The 16,967-nt window shown below is 36.5% G+C and overlaps 1 protein-coding gene across 2 annotated transcripts in view; it reads right to left on the bottom strand.

The window, feature by feature from the left end:
• The window catches only part of RAB3GAP1 (RAB3 GTPase activating protein catalytic subunit 1), a 126,026-nt gene that overhangs the window by 77,972 nt on the left and 31,087 nt on the right, over positions 1–16,967 (bottom strand). For both annotated transcript variants that reach the window (XM_060105909.1, XM_060105910.1), the window contains 2 exons: positions 9,245–9,377; positions 6,227–6,305 (listed from right to left, as the gene is read on the bottom strand). In XM_060105909.1, the coding sequence (XP_059961892.1) occupies positions 6,227–6,305; positions 9,245–9,377 (212 nt within the window). The remainder of the gene's footprint in view (positions 1–6,226; positions 6,306–9,244; positions 9,378–16,967) is intronic.

Below are 16,967 nucleotides of genomic sequence, written 5' to 3'. Positions count from 1 at the left end.
AGAAGAAGATATAACAATTGCAAATATTTATGCACCCAACATACGAGCACCTCGATACATAAGGCAAATACTAACAGCCATAAAAGGGGAAATCGACAGTAACACAATCATAGTAGGGGACTTTAACACCCCACTATCACTAAGGACAGATCATCCAAAATGAAAATAAATAAGGAAACACAAGCTTTAAATGATACATTAAACAAGATGGACTTAATTGATATTTATAGGACATTCCATCCAAAAACAACAGAATACACATTTTTCTCAAGTGCTCATGGAACATTCTCCAGGGTAGATCATATCTTGGGTCATAAATCAAGCCTTGGTAAATTTAAGAAAATTGAAATCGTATCAAGTATCTTTTCCGACCACAACACTATGAGACTAGATATCAATTACAGGAAAAGACCTGTAAAAAATACAAACACATGGATGCTAAACAATACACTACTTAATAACCAAGAGATCACTGAAGAAATAAAAGAGGAAATCAAAAAATACCTAGAAGCAAATGCCAATGAAAACACGATGACCCAAGACCTACGGGATGCAGCAAAAGCAGTTCTAAGAGGGAAGTTTATAGCAATACAATCCTACCTTAAGGAACAGGAAACATCTCAAATAAACAACCTAACCTTGCACCTAAAGCAATTAGAGAAAGAAGAACAAAAACATCCCAAAGTTAGCAGAAGGAAAGAAATCATAAAAATCAGATCAGAAATAAATGAAAAAGAAATGAAGGAAACGATAGCAAAGATCAATAAAACTAAAAGCTGGTTCTCTGAGAAGATAAACAAAATTGATAAACCATTAGCCAGACTCATCAAGAAAAACAGGGAGAAGACTCAAATCAATAGAATTACAAATGAAAAAGGAGAAGTAACAACTGACACTGCAGAAATACAAAGGATCATGAGACATTACTACAAGAACTCTATGCTAATAAAATGGAGGACCTGGAAGAAATGGACAAATTCTTAGAAATGCACAACCTGCCAAGACTGAACCAGGAGGAATAGAAAATATGAACAGAACAATCACAAGCACTGAAATTGAAACTGTGATTAAAAATCTTCCAACAAAAGCCCAGGACCAGATGGCTTCACAGGCGAATTCTATCAGTTAGAGAAGAGCTAACACCTATCCTTCTCAAACTCTTCCAACACTCCCAAACTCATCCTATGAGGCCACCATCACCCTGATATTAAAACCAGACAAAGATGTCACAAAGAAAGAAAACTACAGGCCAATATCAGTGATGAACATCGATGCAAAAATCCTCAACAAAATACTAGCAAACAGAATCCAACAGCACATTAAAAGGATCATACACCATGATCAAATGGGGTTTATTGCAGGAATGCAAGGATTCTTCAATATACGCAAATCAATCAATGTGATACACCATATTAACAAATTGAAGGAGAAAAACCATGTGATCCTCTCAAATGATGCAGAAAAAGCTTTCAACAAAATTCAACACCCATTTATGATAAAAACCCTGCAGAAAGCAGGCACAGAGGGAACTTTCCTTAACATAATAAAGGCCACATATGACAAACCCACAGCCAACATCGTCCTCAATGGTAAAAAAATGAAACCATTTCCACTAAGATCAAGAACAAGACAAGGCTGCCCACTCTCACCACTGTTATTCAACACAGCTTTGGAAGTTTTAGCCACAGCAATCAGAGAAGAAAAAGAAATAAAAGGAATACAAATTGGAAAAGAAGAAGTAAAGCTGTCACTGTTTGCAGATGACATGATACTATACATAGAGAATCCTAAAGATGCTACCAGGAAACTACTAGAGCTAATCAATTAATTTAGTAAAGTAGCAGGATACAAAATTAATGCACAGAAATCTCTGGCATTCCTATACACTAATGATGAAAAATCTGAAAGTGAAATTAAGAAAACACTCCCATTTACCACTGCAACAAAAAGAATAAAATATCTAGGAATAAACCTACTTAAGGAGACAAAAGACCTGTAAGCAGAAAATTATAAGACACTGATGAAAGAAATTAAAGATGATACAAATAGATGGAGAGATATACCATTTTCTTGGATTGGAAGAATCAACATTGTGAAAATGACTGTACTACCCAAAGCAATCCCCAGATTCAATGCAATCCCTATCAAACTACCACTGGCATTTTTTACAGAACTAGAACAAAAAATTTCACAGTTTATATGGAAACACAAAAGACCCCGAATAGCCAAAGCAATATTGAGAACGAAAAACGGAGCTGGAGGAATCAGGATCCCTGACTTCAGACTATACTACAAAGCTACAGTAATCAAGACGGTATCATACTGGCAAAAAAACAGAAATATAAATCAATGGAACAGGATAGAAAGCCCAGAGATAAACAAATGCACATATGGTCACCTTATCTTTGATAAAGGAGGCAAGAATATACAGTGGAGAAAAGACAGCCTCTTCAATAAGTGGTGCTGGGAAAACTGGACAGCTACATGTTAAAATATGAAATTAGAACACTCCCTAACCAGAACACTCCCTAACACCATACACAAAAATAAACTCAAAATGGATTAAAGACCTAAATGTAAGGCCAGACACTATCAAACTCTTAGAGGAAAACATAGGCAGAACACTCTATGACATAAATCACAGCAAGAACCTTTTTGATCCGCCTCATAGAGAAATGGAAATAAAAACAAAAATAAACAAATGGGACCTAATGAAACTTTAAAGCTTTTGCACAGCAAAGGAAACCATAAACAAGACCAAAAGACAACCCTCAGAATGGGAGAAAATATTTGCAAATGAAGCAACTGACAAAGGATTAATCTCCAAAATTTCAAGCAGCTCAATAACAAAAAAACAAACAACCCAATCCAAAAATGGGCAGAAGACCTAAATAGACATTTCTCCAAAGAAGATATACAGATTGCCAACAAACACATGAAAGAATGCTCAACATCATTAATCATTAGAGAAATGCAAATCAAAACTACAATGAGATATCATCTCACACCAGTCAGAATGGCCATCATCAAAAAATCTAGAAACAATAAATGCTGGAGAGGGTGTGGAGAAAAGGGAACACTCTTGCACTGTTGGTGGAAATGTAAATTGATACAGCCACTATGGAGAACAGTATGGAGGTTCCTTAAAAAACTACAAATAGAACTACCATACAACCCAGCAATCCCACTATTGGGCATATACCCTGAGAAAACCATAATTCAAAAAAGTCATGTACCAAAATGTTTATTGTAGCTCTATTTACAGTAGCCAGGACATGGAAGCAACCTAAGTGTCCATCGACAGATGAATGGATAAAGAAGTTGTGGCACATACATACAATGGAATATTACTCAGTCATAAAAAGAAACGAATTGAGTTATTTGTAGTGAGGTGGATGGACCTAGAGCCTGTCATACAGAGTGAAGTAAGTCAGAAAGAGAAAAACAAATACCATATGCTAACACATATATATGGAATCTAAGAAAAAATTAAAAGGTCATGAAGAAGCTAGGGGTAAGATGGGAATAAAGACACAGACCTCCTAGAGAATGGATTTGAGGATATGGGGAGGGGGAAGGGTAAGCTGTGACAAAGTGAGAGAGTGGCATGGACATATATACACTACCAAACGTAAAACAGATAGCTAGTGGGAAGCAGCCGCATAGCACAGGGAGATCAGCTCGGTGGTCTGTGACCACCTAGAGGGGTGGAATAGGGAGGGTGGGAGGGAGGGAGACGCAAGAGGGAAGAAATATGTGAACATATGTATATGTATAACTGATTCACTTTGTTATAAAGCAAAAACTAACACACCACTGTAAAGCAATTATACTCCAATCAAGATGTTAAAAAAAAAAAACCTGTACATGTGTTAAAGTTCAGTGAACTGTTCACCAAAAAAAAAAAATTAAATTTTTAAAAAGTAAATGGGAACATTAAAAAAAAAAAACTACTGGGCTTCCCTGGTGGCGCAGTGGTTGGGAGTCCACCTGCCAATGCAGGGGACGTGGGTTCATGCCCCAGTCCGGGAGGATCCCACATGCTGCGGAGCAGCTGGGGCCCGTGGGCCATGGCCGCCGAGTCTGCGTGTCCGGAGCCTGTGCTCCGCAACGGTAGAGACCACAACAGTGAGAGGCCCGCGTAACATACACACACACACACACACACAAAAAAAAAAAACTACTGGGAGCTCCCGGGTGGCGCTGTGGTTAAGAATCCACCTACCAATGCAGTAGACACAGGTTCAAGATCTGGTCTAGGAAGATCCCATATGCTGCGACGCAACTAAGCCCGTGCGCCGTAACTACCGAGCCTGCGCTCTAGAGCCCGCAAGCCACAACTACTGAGCCCATGTGCCTATAGCCCGTGCTCTACAACAAGAGAGGCCACCACAATTAGAAGCCTGTGCACTGCAATAAAGAGTAGCCCCCGCCTGCCGCAACTAGAGAAAGGCCGCGTGCAGCAACGAAGACGCAACGCAGCCAAAAATAAATAAAATAAATTAATTTATTTAAAAAAGAACTACTAACAAGTGACTTTTGTTAATACATAAAGAAATCACTAACAAGTGATTTATTAATTTCATACATAGAAAGGTTTCATGTATTTATTCTATGAATATTTAACTATGGACTACATGTCAAATACACTTTTTTGAAATATATATTAAAAAGCTGAACAGAAATCATATAACAGCAGAGAGATTTTGATATATGTACTATGTGTTATTATCTTATTAAATCCTCACAATTACTCTCAAAGGTACATATTATTTATTATTCTTACTTTACCAATGCAGAAACCAAATCTGAGAAATAAAATAACTTGCCCAAAGTTGCTGAGATAATAAGTACTTGAGCTAGAAATTAAACATTAGTTTGTCTAATTCAGTGTCTGACCAAACAGTAGATGGTCAATTAATGCTGAATGAATGAATGCACGTAAATGCATGCTCTATGATACAAGCTGCCTTCTGACATATTTTGTCATGTTAAATATATGTATTCACATTTTAAAAGATAAAAGAATCTAGATGGATTAAATTAAATGGGTAATTTATTCATTAATTTCCTTTTGTAGTTAAGTTCACAGTTTTTAAAAGATCACATTAAAATAATAGGACTATGTATGAAACATTAACCAGTTTATTGCACTTGCAAATAGTTTTCTTCTTTTTAGTGCTACATAATCTACTTGATATAGTAATCACAGTGGAATGAAGAAAAAAGAAACAAACACAGATACTATCATTTTCCCCTTCCTTAGAAATTCTTTAATAAAAAAAATCAAAAGACCAACTCACACCAACAGAATAATTTAAAACCAGTTTATAAATTTCCTTCAACTAGGTCTCCTTCCTTGACCATATACTCATACTTGGGCCATTTTGATGGTAGTATGTTTTAACACCAACCTCTCCAAAATAAAGAGATGCTGAGAATAACTGAAAAAAGATTAAAAGACCTTTAGAAAGATTAATAGATGTAAGAGAGTTTTGATGTTATCACATAACTGTTTGAGATGAACATTTTATGTCAATTCAATTTTCAGCAATATATATTAAGTTTCCTATGATATTTAAGCGTTCTATGCTAGTCATCAGAATTATAGTTAGGTATAACCTAGATTATGACACATACTGTTCAGAAAGGATTTAACAGCAGGACTATGACTTTTATCCTCAGAAAGGCCTACTTGTAAGGCTGGCCGGTGGCTGGTACCTGGGAACCTGGATTTGTGGAGGGGTCTCACCATTTTCCCTAACTGATAAGAGTTATTGTGCCTAAACTGTTTGTACAAACAAAGTGGTTTATGCTGAACACCTGCTTTCCTGAGTCTGAAATTTTGTTATGTAACAGTCAGAGGGTGCCTACGTGACCAGCCCCTAATTAAAAACCTGAGAGCTGAGGCTTTAACAAGCTTCTCTGGTAGAAAATGTTCCATATGTGTTGTCACAACTTGTTGCTAAAGGAACTGAATATGTCCTCTGTGACTCCATTAGGAAAGGACTCTTAAACACCTGCACTTCCTCCAAACTTTGCCTAAGGCACCTTTTCCCTTTTGCTGATTTTGCTTTGCATGCTGTCACTGTAAGAAATCCTAACAATAAGAGCAACTACATGCTGAGCCCAGTGCGAACTCCTAGCAAATCATCAAACCTGGAGTCAGTCATGGGGCCTTCCTGACATACATACTAAAAGTTATCTGAGTAAAATGTATACTTACCATCTTACCAGGCAATGTGCTCTGGGAGGAAAGTCATTATTCATACACAGCAAATCTTGCATAGATTGTGGAATAACATCTACAGAAATATTTGATAATTAAGAAGTTAGTATGTTCATTCTAAGGCAGAATTTTATCATACGATTTAAAGAAATCATTCTATGACATGTCTTGCTAGTCCATGTAGTTTTGCGACTGCTTAACGGTTTATATCTAAGTCTAACTCTAAGCTTTGGAGGAAGACCAGTGTCTCTCTTGCTCTCTTTTCTTTAAAAAAAAAAAAAAAAAAAAAGCCAGTCCATAAAAAAATATATATTGATATATATCATTCCCATATTTATAATATTTTCCATTCTTGTAAATCATGATTCAAACAATTTCTCATTCCTTACTAGAAAACCTTGTTTTATTTGTTCTTCTTAGCCTGCCCTTGTCTTTACTTTTCTTCAAAATTATACTTAGAAGTCTGTCAACTCTATACCACCTCCCATAGCTAGCCTTTGCTCACCCCTGGCCGTCTTAAATATTCTTGTAAAACCACTACACAGCTTCTCCTTTATAACCCATATATCTGTAAGTACTTGCATTACTATCCATAATAAGATACTAACATCAATGATCATTACTTACACTCGTAAATGCATAATAAATTCAAAGCATAAAGAATAATGTTTATAAAAATATTTCCTGGAACCTCCCTGGAGGTCCAGTGGTTAGGACTCTGTACTTCCACTGTGGGGGGTGCAGGTTCGATCCCTGGTCGGGAAAGATCCCACATGCCCCTGTGTGCAGCCAAAAAAAAAAAAACAATTTCCTTTTGCTGTATATCTATACTTGCTGAGCAAATTTGTATTTTGTTAATTTGAAAAAAGAATAGGAGAACACTAATGACTTGATGCTCTAATTAAAACAATAAGCAACTCCAATAAATAAAAGACCGATGTTCAAATCTTCTGACCTCTGATAATAGTTTTAAACATGTATCTCCAAATTAACTGAGCTGATGGTTTGCTTGTAACTTCTAACATTAGTTACAGCTTCAATCACGACCAAATTAAAACTGCCCAATACATACACACATGCAGCAATAATGCCTTAACTACCTTAAATCCATTCACCTTCTCTCATCATACCACAGTCTCCTTCATCTATTCATCTCAGAAACACTGATTCTAAGCCTCCTTACTTGCAACAGCTTTTCCTTGATATATGATCTTTCTTCAAATTAACAGCACTTAAGATTTCTCTACCTTGAACAGGTTCCTTCATTAATCAGCAGAAGGTTGTACCTGGAAATCTCTGGGCTATTATCAGACTTCCCACCAGCTGCATATATTTCCCTCTTCCCCTTATTCCTAAAGTATATCTATTCATGTTCTGGTTTAATTATTTTATTTTGCTGTATAACTATCTTAAATATGTATATACATGGTCAAATTATCTGTCCTAGTTTATGAATCTAAATGCAGATGCTATCTAACTGTTTTGTTTGTGAAAATAATATATACAACAGAAAAGGTAATATAATTTTATTCCTATACAAGAAAAGGCACAAATATTTCAGGCCTACACTTAGAAATGATAATCTGTTTTGACCAGAAAAACTTTAACACACATTCTTCATATTTATTTTATGAGTAAATGAAGAAGAGTATTTGACCAACAGATTCAAAATTCATATTTTAATACCTTGCTCTCTCACTGTTTTACACTGGCATATTACAAAACAAAGACTTTGGATGATGTGACCTATTAACAACTGTAAGCACTATTTACTGAGTACCTAACACAGGCCAGGTACTGAGAAAGGTACTTTTTAGGAAAAAAAAAATAGGCAATACAAAATTTAATAAGATTAAAATATTAATTCAGAATTAGAAGTTACAGCATTTCAAGTCAGCAATACATTATGAGATTATTATATTAAAAAACAACTCTCTTAAGATGGATCTTTCTCTTAAAATGATTGATAATATAAAATCAAGTTGCCTTTGCAAGTTTATAAATTACACTTAGCAAATAAAATATATGACTTTTTGGGAAAGAAACAAACTCTTAAAATTCTTTATTAAGTTGCAAATGATGTTTGCTAACTTGAATACTAATTGCAATGCTTCTACAAGGGCCTGGTAACATTAGTAATCATGAGATAGGTACTTATGTACAGTATCTTATTAAATCCTCCCATTAACCCTCCAGCTAGTATTACTCCATTTTACAAATGAGATCAGTCAAATTTAGAAAGGTCAAGTAACTAGTAAGTAGAAAAACCAGAATTTTAATCCACTTGATCTGACTCTGAAGTCTGGGGTACATTCAAAACATGACACTGGGGCTTCCCTGGTGGCACAGTGGTTGAGAGTCCGCCTGCCGATGCAGGGGACACGGGTTCGTGCCCCGATCTGGGAGGATCCCACATGCCGCGGAGCGGTTGGGCCCGTGAGCCATGGCCGCTGGGCCTGCACGTCCGAAGCCTGTGCTCCGCAACAGGAGAGGCCACAACAGTGAGAGGCCCACATACCGCAAAAAAAAAAAAACAAAAACATGACACTGACTAATCAATAACTTTTTTTTAATTCTTCAAAGCCCAGCTTAGTTACTTAATTCTCTATAACATCTTCTCTGATCTCTCTGGACTGAAAGTGATCTTTCCTATTCTGAACTCCAGTAAGACTTTGTGCTTTGGGATGGCACTTACCACTTTTTACCTCTTATTATTGTTACTAACTTATAGACCTTATCTCCCCTACTGGAATGTAAATTTTTTTCAGTTGGGCTTAGCAGAGTACCGAGCACATCTCAGGCACTCAATAAATATGTGCTGATTTAATTAATTTTAAAATAAACGATGCTGCAATTTTTCCTCTGCAAAGATCATACTCTATTTCAGATGTGGTGAAACGACTCTGCACACGTAAAATATCTCCAGAGGATACTACTTAATTAAGAGAACTAAATTCATAATTCAAAATTATAATCACTCTTACAAGAGTTTAAAAATATGTAGTACAAACTTACCTTCTAATACTTCATCCTTTCCTTCTTTATCAGGGGATTCTTGTACAAGATAATGATGAGTGATTGAGAACTTGAAATCAGCAAAGGAAATCTCATCTGATTTCTCTTCCCATGTGCCAGAAGTAAATATACCCTGTATTTAACAAAAAAAAAAAAAAAAAGGAAAACCATCTACTTTATGGTATACAATAGTTACCATTAGGTTTATTAACCACAGATCTTTTTTCCCTTTTTCTGCCCATTAATCTAAAAGTTCTATCCTATATTTATCCTCCCCATAATAAAAGGAAAAATATGTAAGTGAATAAACAAAGAGGAAATATTTTATAAACTATTTATCACAGTGTTACTTTAGAAGAAAATTCCCCTAGAATATTAACTATCAAGTGACTTACAAAATTGTAATTTTCAAGTAATTTTTGTAAGATGAGTCTCTATATAAAATCATGAATATACAGTAAATCCCAGGCCTCTTCACACACCAAAAAAACCCCAACACCTTCTCTACCAACAGCAGAATCTGTGAGTAGCTTTTAACTGAAAATAGTTAAATTTCATAAATTTTAAAAATTATAAAAAAATACATGACAATAAAATATATTTTTATTATAAAGATCTCAAATCTAATAACATCACTACGTGGTACACAGAATTACTGGATATCAGAAATTGCTTCAGAAAAAGAAAAGCAAATTTGTAAAATCAATTGAAGTCACATGAGATCTGTAGTACTTATTTGCTTAACAGGTTCTGCAAGCTTCTTTATCAAGCTTTGGCATTCAAATATTTTCAATTAAACAGCAACTTCTTCATTGGAAAATATTTTAATTAAAAGTTCCAAACAGCCCTCTTACTTACACAACATAACCATAAAAAAGGATTTTTGCCACAGGTCCTCTAGTCTCCCATAGCTATTCTTTCCACTGGAGAGATATTACAGATAGTCATTACAGCATAGCACCACCACTACAGGCAGAAATACCAACTCAGCAACTTCCAAATACAGATAGCCCAAAACTAGATAGGAAAAATGTAAGGAATGATTCTCTGCATTACTGAATTTTTTAAAAGTGTTTTTCAGACTGTACCTAAGTTTTATGTGTTCCTGGCAAGCTATTTATAATTCTGAATCTTTTTATTAGGAGAATAATCACCATGTATGATACATATCAAAAACTATGATTTTTATACATTGGGTTTCTTTAAAGTGAGGTTAACCTGTGTTAAGATATATATGGCCTGTACCAAAAGTCTCAAACTGCAGTAAGTAATAAATGATATACATAAGAGCCTGGTTTGCTAGGAAGAATGCCCACAATAAAGCAGTGAAAGCTAAAACTAAGGTGGTGGGGGAGAAGTCCAGAAAATGAGAGATAAGTTCCCTTTTCAAGCTTGCAGAAAAGCTGAAATTTTTTTTGCCATATTTTTAATTGAAATATAGTCAATTTACAATGTTGTGCTAGTTTCTGATGCACAGCAAAGTGATTCAGTTAGACAACACATATTCTTTTTCATATTCTTTTCCATTATGTCTTATTACAGAATATTGAATATAGTTCCCTGTGCTATACAACAGGACCTTGCTGTTTATCCATTCTATATATAATAGTTTACACATCTGCTAGTCCCAAACTATCAGTCCTCCCCTCCCCCTTGGCAACCACAAGTCTGTGCTCTATATGTCTATGAGTATGTTTCTGTTTCATAGGTAAGTTCATTTGTGTCATATTTTAGATTCCACATATAAGTGATACCATATGGTATCTTTTTCTTTCTGACTTACTTCACTTAGTATGATAATCTCTAGGTCCATCCATGTTGCTGCAAATGGCATTATGAAATATTCCCTTAAAATGATACAAAGAGGGCTTCCCTGGTGGCGCAGTGGTTGAGAGTCCGCCTGCCAATGCAGGGGACACGGGTTCGTGCCCTGGTCCAGGAGGATCCCACATGCCGCGGAGCGGCTACGCCCGTGAGCCATGACCGCTGAGCCTGCACGTCCGGAGCCTGTGCTCCGCAACGGGAGAAGCCACAACCGTGAGAAGCCCAAGTACAGCAAAAAAAATGAAAAAAAAAATGATACAAAGAAACATTATCTGACCCTAATCCTGCATTCTAGGTACAACTGTCAACCTTACTGAACAGCTATCTCAAGGTGGATTTGGTTGTATTCAATATAGAGGGCATCCAGGTTCTGTGTCCAAAACAAACTTTTTAAGATAATTTAGCTTAACTGAAAAACAACACTCCAACCTCCCTCCTTCAATTCCATTATGATACAGTCACTTGACACCAAATTCCAGTATGGTGTATATTTACTACTAGAACCAGAAAGGATAACTCTAGTTCAGAATTAATCTAGTAATTCATCAAAAATAACCTCTGATGGCCCTAATTAGACAATAAAAAGAATTAAGCACACAGACTAGAAAGAAAGCTGTCTGGGGGCTTCCCTGGTGGCGCAGTGGTTGAGAGTCCGCCTGCCGATGCAGGGGACACGGGTTCGTGCCCCAGTCCGGGAAGATCCCACATGCCGCGGAGCGGCTGGGCCCGTGAGCCATGGCCGCTGGGGCTGCGCATCCGGAGCCTGTGCTCTGCGACGGGAGAGACCACAGCAGTGAGAGGCCCGCATGCCGCAGGAAGGAAAAAAAAAAAAAGAGAGCTGTCTGCATTCACAGATGGCATGATTATGTACATAATATATCCAAAGGAATCTACAAAGTACTAAAACTAACTGAGTTTATGAAGTTGTGGAATTCAAGGTCAGTATACAAAAATCATGTGCATTTTTATATACATATACCGAGCAAACGCTTGGGAAATTTTTTTTAAATACCACTCTTATAACATCAAAAAAAAATCAAATATCTAGGGAAAAGACTTAATGAAAGATGAGCAAGAATTCTACCTAAAAATACCTCAAAGCATTACTAAAAGATATTAAAGACCTAAACAGAGATATTTCATGTACACGGACTGGAAAACACAACATCATTAAGATGTCGATTCTCCCAAATTGATCTATAACTTCAACACAAGCCTAATCAAAATCCCAGCAGGCATTCTGTAAAAACTGGCAAGCTGATTCTAAAACTAACATGAAAATCCAAAGACCCGAGAATAGCTAAAATAATTTTTGATGAAAAGTATACTACCTGATTTTAAGATTTACTTTGCTACAGCAATTAAGACAGTACAGTACTGGCATAAGGACAAATAGATCAATGAAACATAACAGACAGTCCAGAAATATATTCACACTAATACTTCATTTTACAACAGAGGAGCCTCTACAATTCAGTAGGGAAAGGATGGTCTTTTCAACAAATGGTTCTGAAATAATTAGATATTCATATGGAAGAGAACACAGAATATCCTCACAACCTTAAAACAGGCAAAAATTCCTTTGACAAGACACAAAAGTCACTAACAATAAAATCAAGGGCCTCCCTGGTGGCGCAGTGGTTGAGAGTCCGCCTGCCGATGCAGGGGACACGGGTTTGTGCCCCGGCCGGGAAGATCCCACATGCTGCGGAGCGGCTGGGCCCATAAGCCATGGCTGCTGAGCCTGCGCGTCCGGAGCCTGTGCTCCGCAACGGGAGAGGCCACAACAGTGAGAGGCCCGCGTACCACAAAAAAAAAAAAAAAAAAAAAAAAACCCACAATGAGATACCACTTCACACCCAGTAAGATGACTAAAAATAAAAATCTGATAATGCCAACTGCCAGAATGTAGAGCAACTTGAAATCTCACATAGTGCTAAGAGTATACAATGGTACAACCTTGTACTTTAGAAAAGTTTGGCAGTTTCTAATAACACTGAACACAAGACCTAGCAACTCTGCTCCTAAGAATATAAACTCAAGAAAAATCAAAGCATATGTTCACCAAATTGTTCATAGCAGCTTTATTATTAATAGTAAGAAAAAAAATGGAAACAAATTAAATATTTGTCAATAGGAGAAAGGATAAACACACTGTGGTACAGTCATACGACCTAAAAAATGTTATGTGTAACATGGATGAATTCTTAAAATATTATGTTGAGCAAAAAGTCAGACACGAATGCATAGTGTATGATTCCACTATATGAAACTCAAGAATGGGTAGAATTAATATATAGTGAAAGAAATAAGAACTATGGTTACTTACAGGATAGAGAGAAAAACAAGGAATCTTTCTGGGATGATGAAAATTGTTTTTTACTTTAGATGGTAGTAACGTGGGTACATACATTTGTCAAAATAAACTGTAAATCTGAATTTTGTCCATTTTACTTTGTGTAAACTATAACCCAACAAAGAAAAAACATCAATAGAACACCGCTTTAAAAAGAGATAAGGAGATATGGGGGAACATTAAACTTCTGAGGAAAATGCGGTAGGTAGGGAGAGTAAGATGCTCTTTTTCCAAGAGAAAAGATAATTGCAATTATGTAAGAACAACATGCACTAAACATCATCATGTGGACCCAACAATCCTTTCCACTCATCTTGCAACTTAATAAATTTTAGGTAATTAAGAAATATTCTCAGCCAGAACTTTGGAGGGCCAAAGACCTCAGCAAGATAAAGGTCACTCTCTTAGTTGAGCCCTTCACAACGTCAGGCCCAGACTATTTTAATAGCTTTCTACTGGTCTCCATATCCCTACCCTACAATCCTTCTTCCACATGGTTACCTTCCTAAAATATAAATCTGATATTGTTCTTCTGTTTAAAATACTTTAGCGGATTTCCATAACCTATAAGTGGCTTACAGAGATGTTTAATCATGTATTCTATCAGTAAAAGATTTTGAGTATCCACCTCCATATATGTATATTTTTATTAACAAATTAAGCATTACTGTAGCAATATATTATGCATATAATATATAAAACAAAAACATTAAAAAGGGATATAAACATGTAATATAATTAGCAGTCATAATACAAAAATGGCTCATCACAAGCACCTCTAAGTGTGGCATTACTGGGTTGGCCAAAAGGTTCATTCGGTTTTTTCTGTAAGATGGCTCTAGTAGCACTTAGTTGTCTTTAACTTCATTTGAAACAATTTTGTTAGACTGTATGTGACAGCTGTCATATCAGCATGCATTTAAGAAAAGACTTATCAAAACTGGTGAATTGGGCCTCCCTGGTGGCGCAAGTGGTTGAGAGTCCGCCTGCCGATGCAGGGGATACGGGTTCGTGCCCCGGTCTGGGAGGATCCCATATGCCGCGGAGCGGCTGGGCCCGTGAGCCATGGCCGCTGAGCCTGCGCGTCCGGAGCCTGCGCGTCCGGAGCCTGTGCTCCGCAACGGGGGAGGCCACAACAGTGAGAGGCCCGCATACCGCAAAAAAAAAAAAAAAAAAAAAAAAAAAAAACTGGTGAATTTTTGTGTAGCCATTTTAATACTGAAGATGAAAGAAAAAAAAGCAACATTTTCAGCATATTATGCTTTATTATTTCAGGAAAGGTAAAACACAACTGAAATGCAAAAAAAAGATTTGTGCAGTGTATGGAGAAGGTGCTGTGACTGATCGAATGTGTCAAAAGTGGTTTACGAAGTTTTGTGCTGGAGATTTCTCGCTGGACGATGCTCCATGTTCAGGTAGACCAGGTGAAGTTGACAGCGATCAAATCAAGACATTAACTGAGAACAATCAACGGTATACAGTGCGGGAGACAGCCAACATACTCAAAATATCCAAATCAAGCACCGAAAATCATTTGCACCAGCTTGGTTATGTGAATCGCTTTCATGTTTGGGTTCCACATAAGTTAAGTGAAAAAAAACTTCTTGACTGTATTTCCGTATTCAATTCTCTACTTAAATGTAACGAAAATGTTCCGTTTTTAAAATAAATTGTGACAGGTGATGAAAAGTGGATACTGTACAATAATGTGGAACGGAAGAGATCGTGGGGAAAGTGAAATGAACCACCACCAACCACACCAAAGGCCCGTCTTCATCCAAAGAAGGTGATGTTGTGTATATGGTGGGATTGGAAGGGAGTCCTTTATTATGACCTCCTTCTAGAAAACCAAACGATTAATTCCAACAAGTATTGCTCCCAGTTAGACCAACTGAAAGCAGCACTCAACAAAGAGCGTCCAGAATGAGTCAAGAGAAAACGCATAATCTTCCATCAGGATGACGCAAGACTGCATGTTTCTCTGATGACCAGGCAAAAACTGTTACAGCTTGGCTGGTTCTGATTCATCCGCTGTATTCACCAGATATTGCATCTTTGGATTTCCATTTATTTCAGTCTTTATAAAATTATCTTAATGGAAAAAATTTCAATTCCCTGGAAGACTGTAAAAGGCACCTGGAAGAGTTCTTTGCTTAAAAGGGTAAAAAGTTTTGGGAAGATGGAATTATGAAGTTGCCTGAAAAATGGCAGAAGGTAGTGGAACAAAAGGGTGAATACGTTGTTCAATAAAGTTCTTGGTGAAAATGAAGAATGTGTCTTTTATTTTTACTTAAAAACTGAAGGCACTTCTTGGACTGGTAGAAACACAAACCCACCAGACTTGGCCCCACCACTTTACTGGTTTATCTCCCACGGTTACCTTCCACCTACCCTGTGTTACGATCCTAACCACTTGTATTTCCTCAGAGGTGTGCTTTATCTTTGACATCTGGGCACAGACTATTTATCCTGCTCTTCTCTACTTCCTCGTAGCATACCTTTCACATATTCATTCTTCAAAACTCATCCTAAATGTTATTTCCTGTAGAAAATCTGCTTTATCTCCATGAAAGGTAATGATCCTCAATGTCTTGTTCAAATCATTAGAATGGCTTCTTATTCAAGTCACTTACGTATATATCTATTTCTCCATTAGACTGTAAAGAGCGAAGACTACGGTCTATTCTTTGCAGCCCAGAACTTAACAGTGCCTACATGCTTAATAAGTATCTTAGGAATTATCTTTATCAGTATTCACAAAGAAACCCATATTTTCCAAATATACTGGAAATATTTGAGTAACACAGAATATATAGACTGAGGTCTAGTCTAACAACCTGAAATACCACACAACCCAGTCCCTAAAGGTATTCTCTCTGACTTGAATTGACATATGTACATCACAGTCCTCATGGTGAGTTCCTCATGAAGTTAATTTCCTCATGGTATAAATCAAACACATGGATAAACTCACTGCCTTCCTGGATTGAGATTTTCTGTAACACCTAAACATAAGCCATCTTTAAGATTTATTGGTTACCAGAATCAAATTTCACATCATAAACAACCTACCATTAAAAATATAATCTTTCATTATAAAACTAAAACTCTGTTTAAATTACTGTTTAACAAATTATTAAAAATTATTTTCTTCTACTGACGAAAGCAACACATTATTGAAGAGGAAAAAAATATAGTGAAGCATAAAACCTAGTGGTTTTTTTCCATTTCTTTTTTTGAGGAGCATAGAGCTGTGGTTCTCACCCTAATTAGACTTCATAATCAACTACAAGGCTTTAAAAAACATACTGATAACTAGGCTCCACAAGAGACTAATTAAATCAAAATCTCTGAGGTTGTGTCTAAACCCTAGAATTTTTCAACAGCTCCCAAGTGATTCTAATGTGCAACCAGGGTAAACAAAACCTTGGTATAAAGCTAAAAATGAACGTTTTCATGCACTGACGGAGGAAATCCTTTAACGTTTAAAGATAACGTTTGCAGTATTGAAATACAAATATTAAAAAGCCATCTATGTTGGGA

The sequence above is a fragment of the Mesoplodon densirostris genome, chromosome 8 (genome assembly GCF_025265405.1).
Source record: "Mesoplodon densirostris isolate mMesDen1 chromosome 8, mMesDen1 primary haplotype, whole genome shotgun sequence".
Taxonomy (NCBI): domain Eukaryota; kingdom Metazoa; phylum Chordata; class Mammalia; order Artiodactyla; family Ziphiidae; genus Mesoplodon; species Mesoplodon densirostris.
Note: the sequence above shows the minus strand (reverse complement) of the source record. Positions and strands in the feature narration are given on the sequence as shown.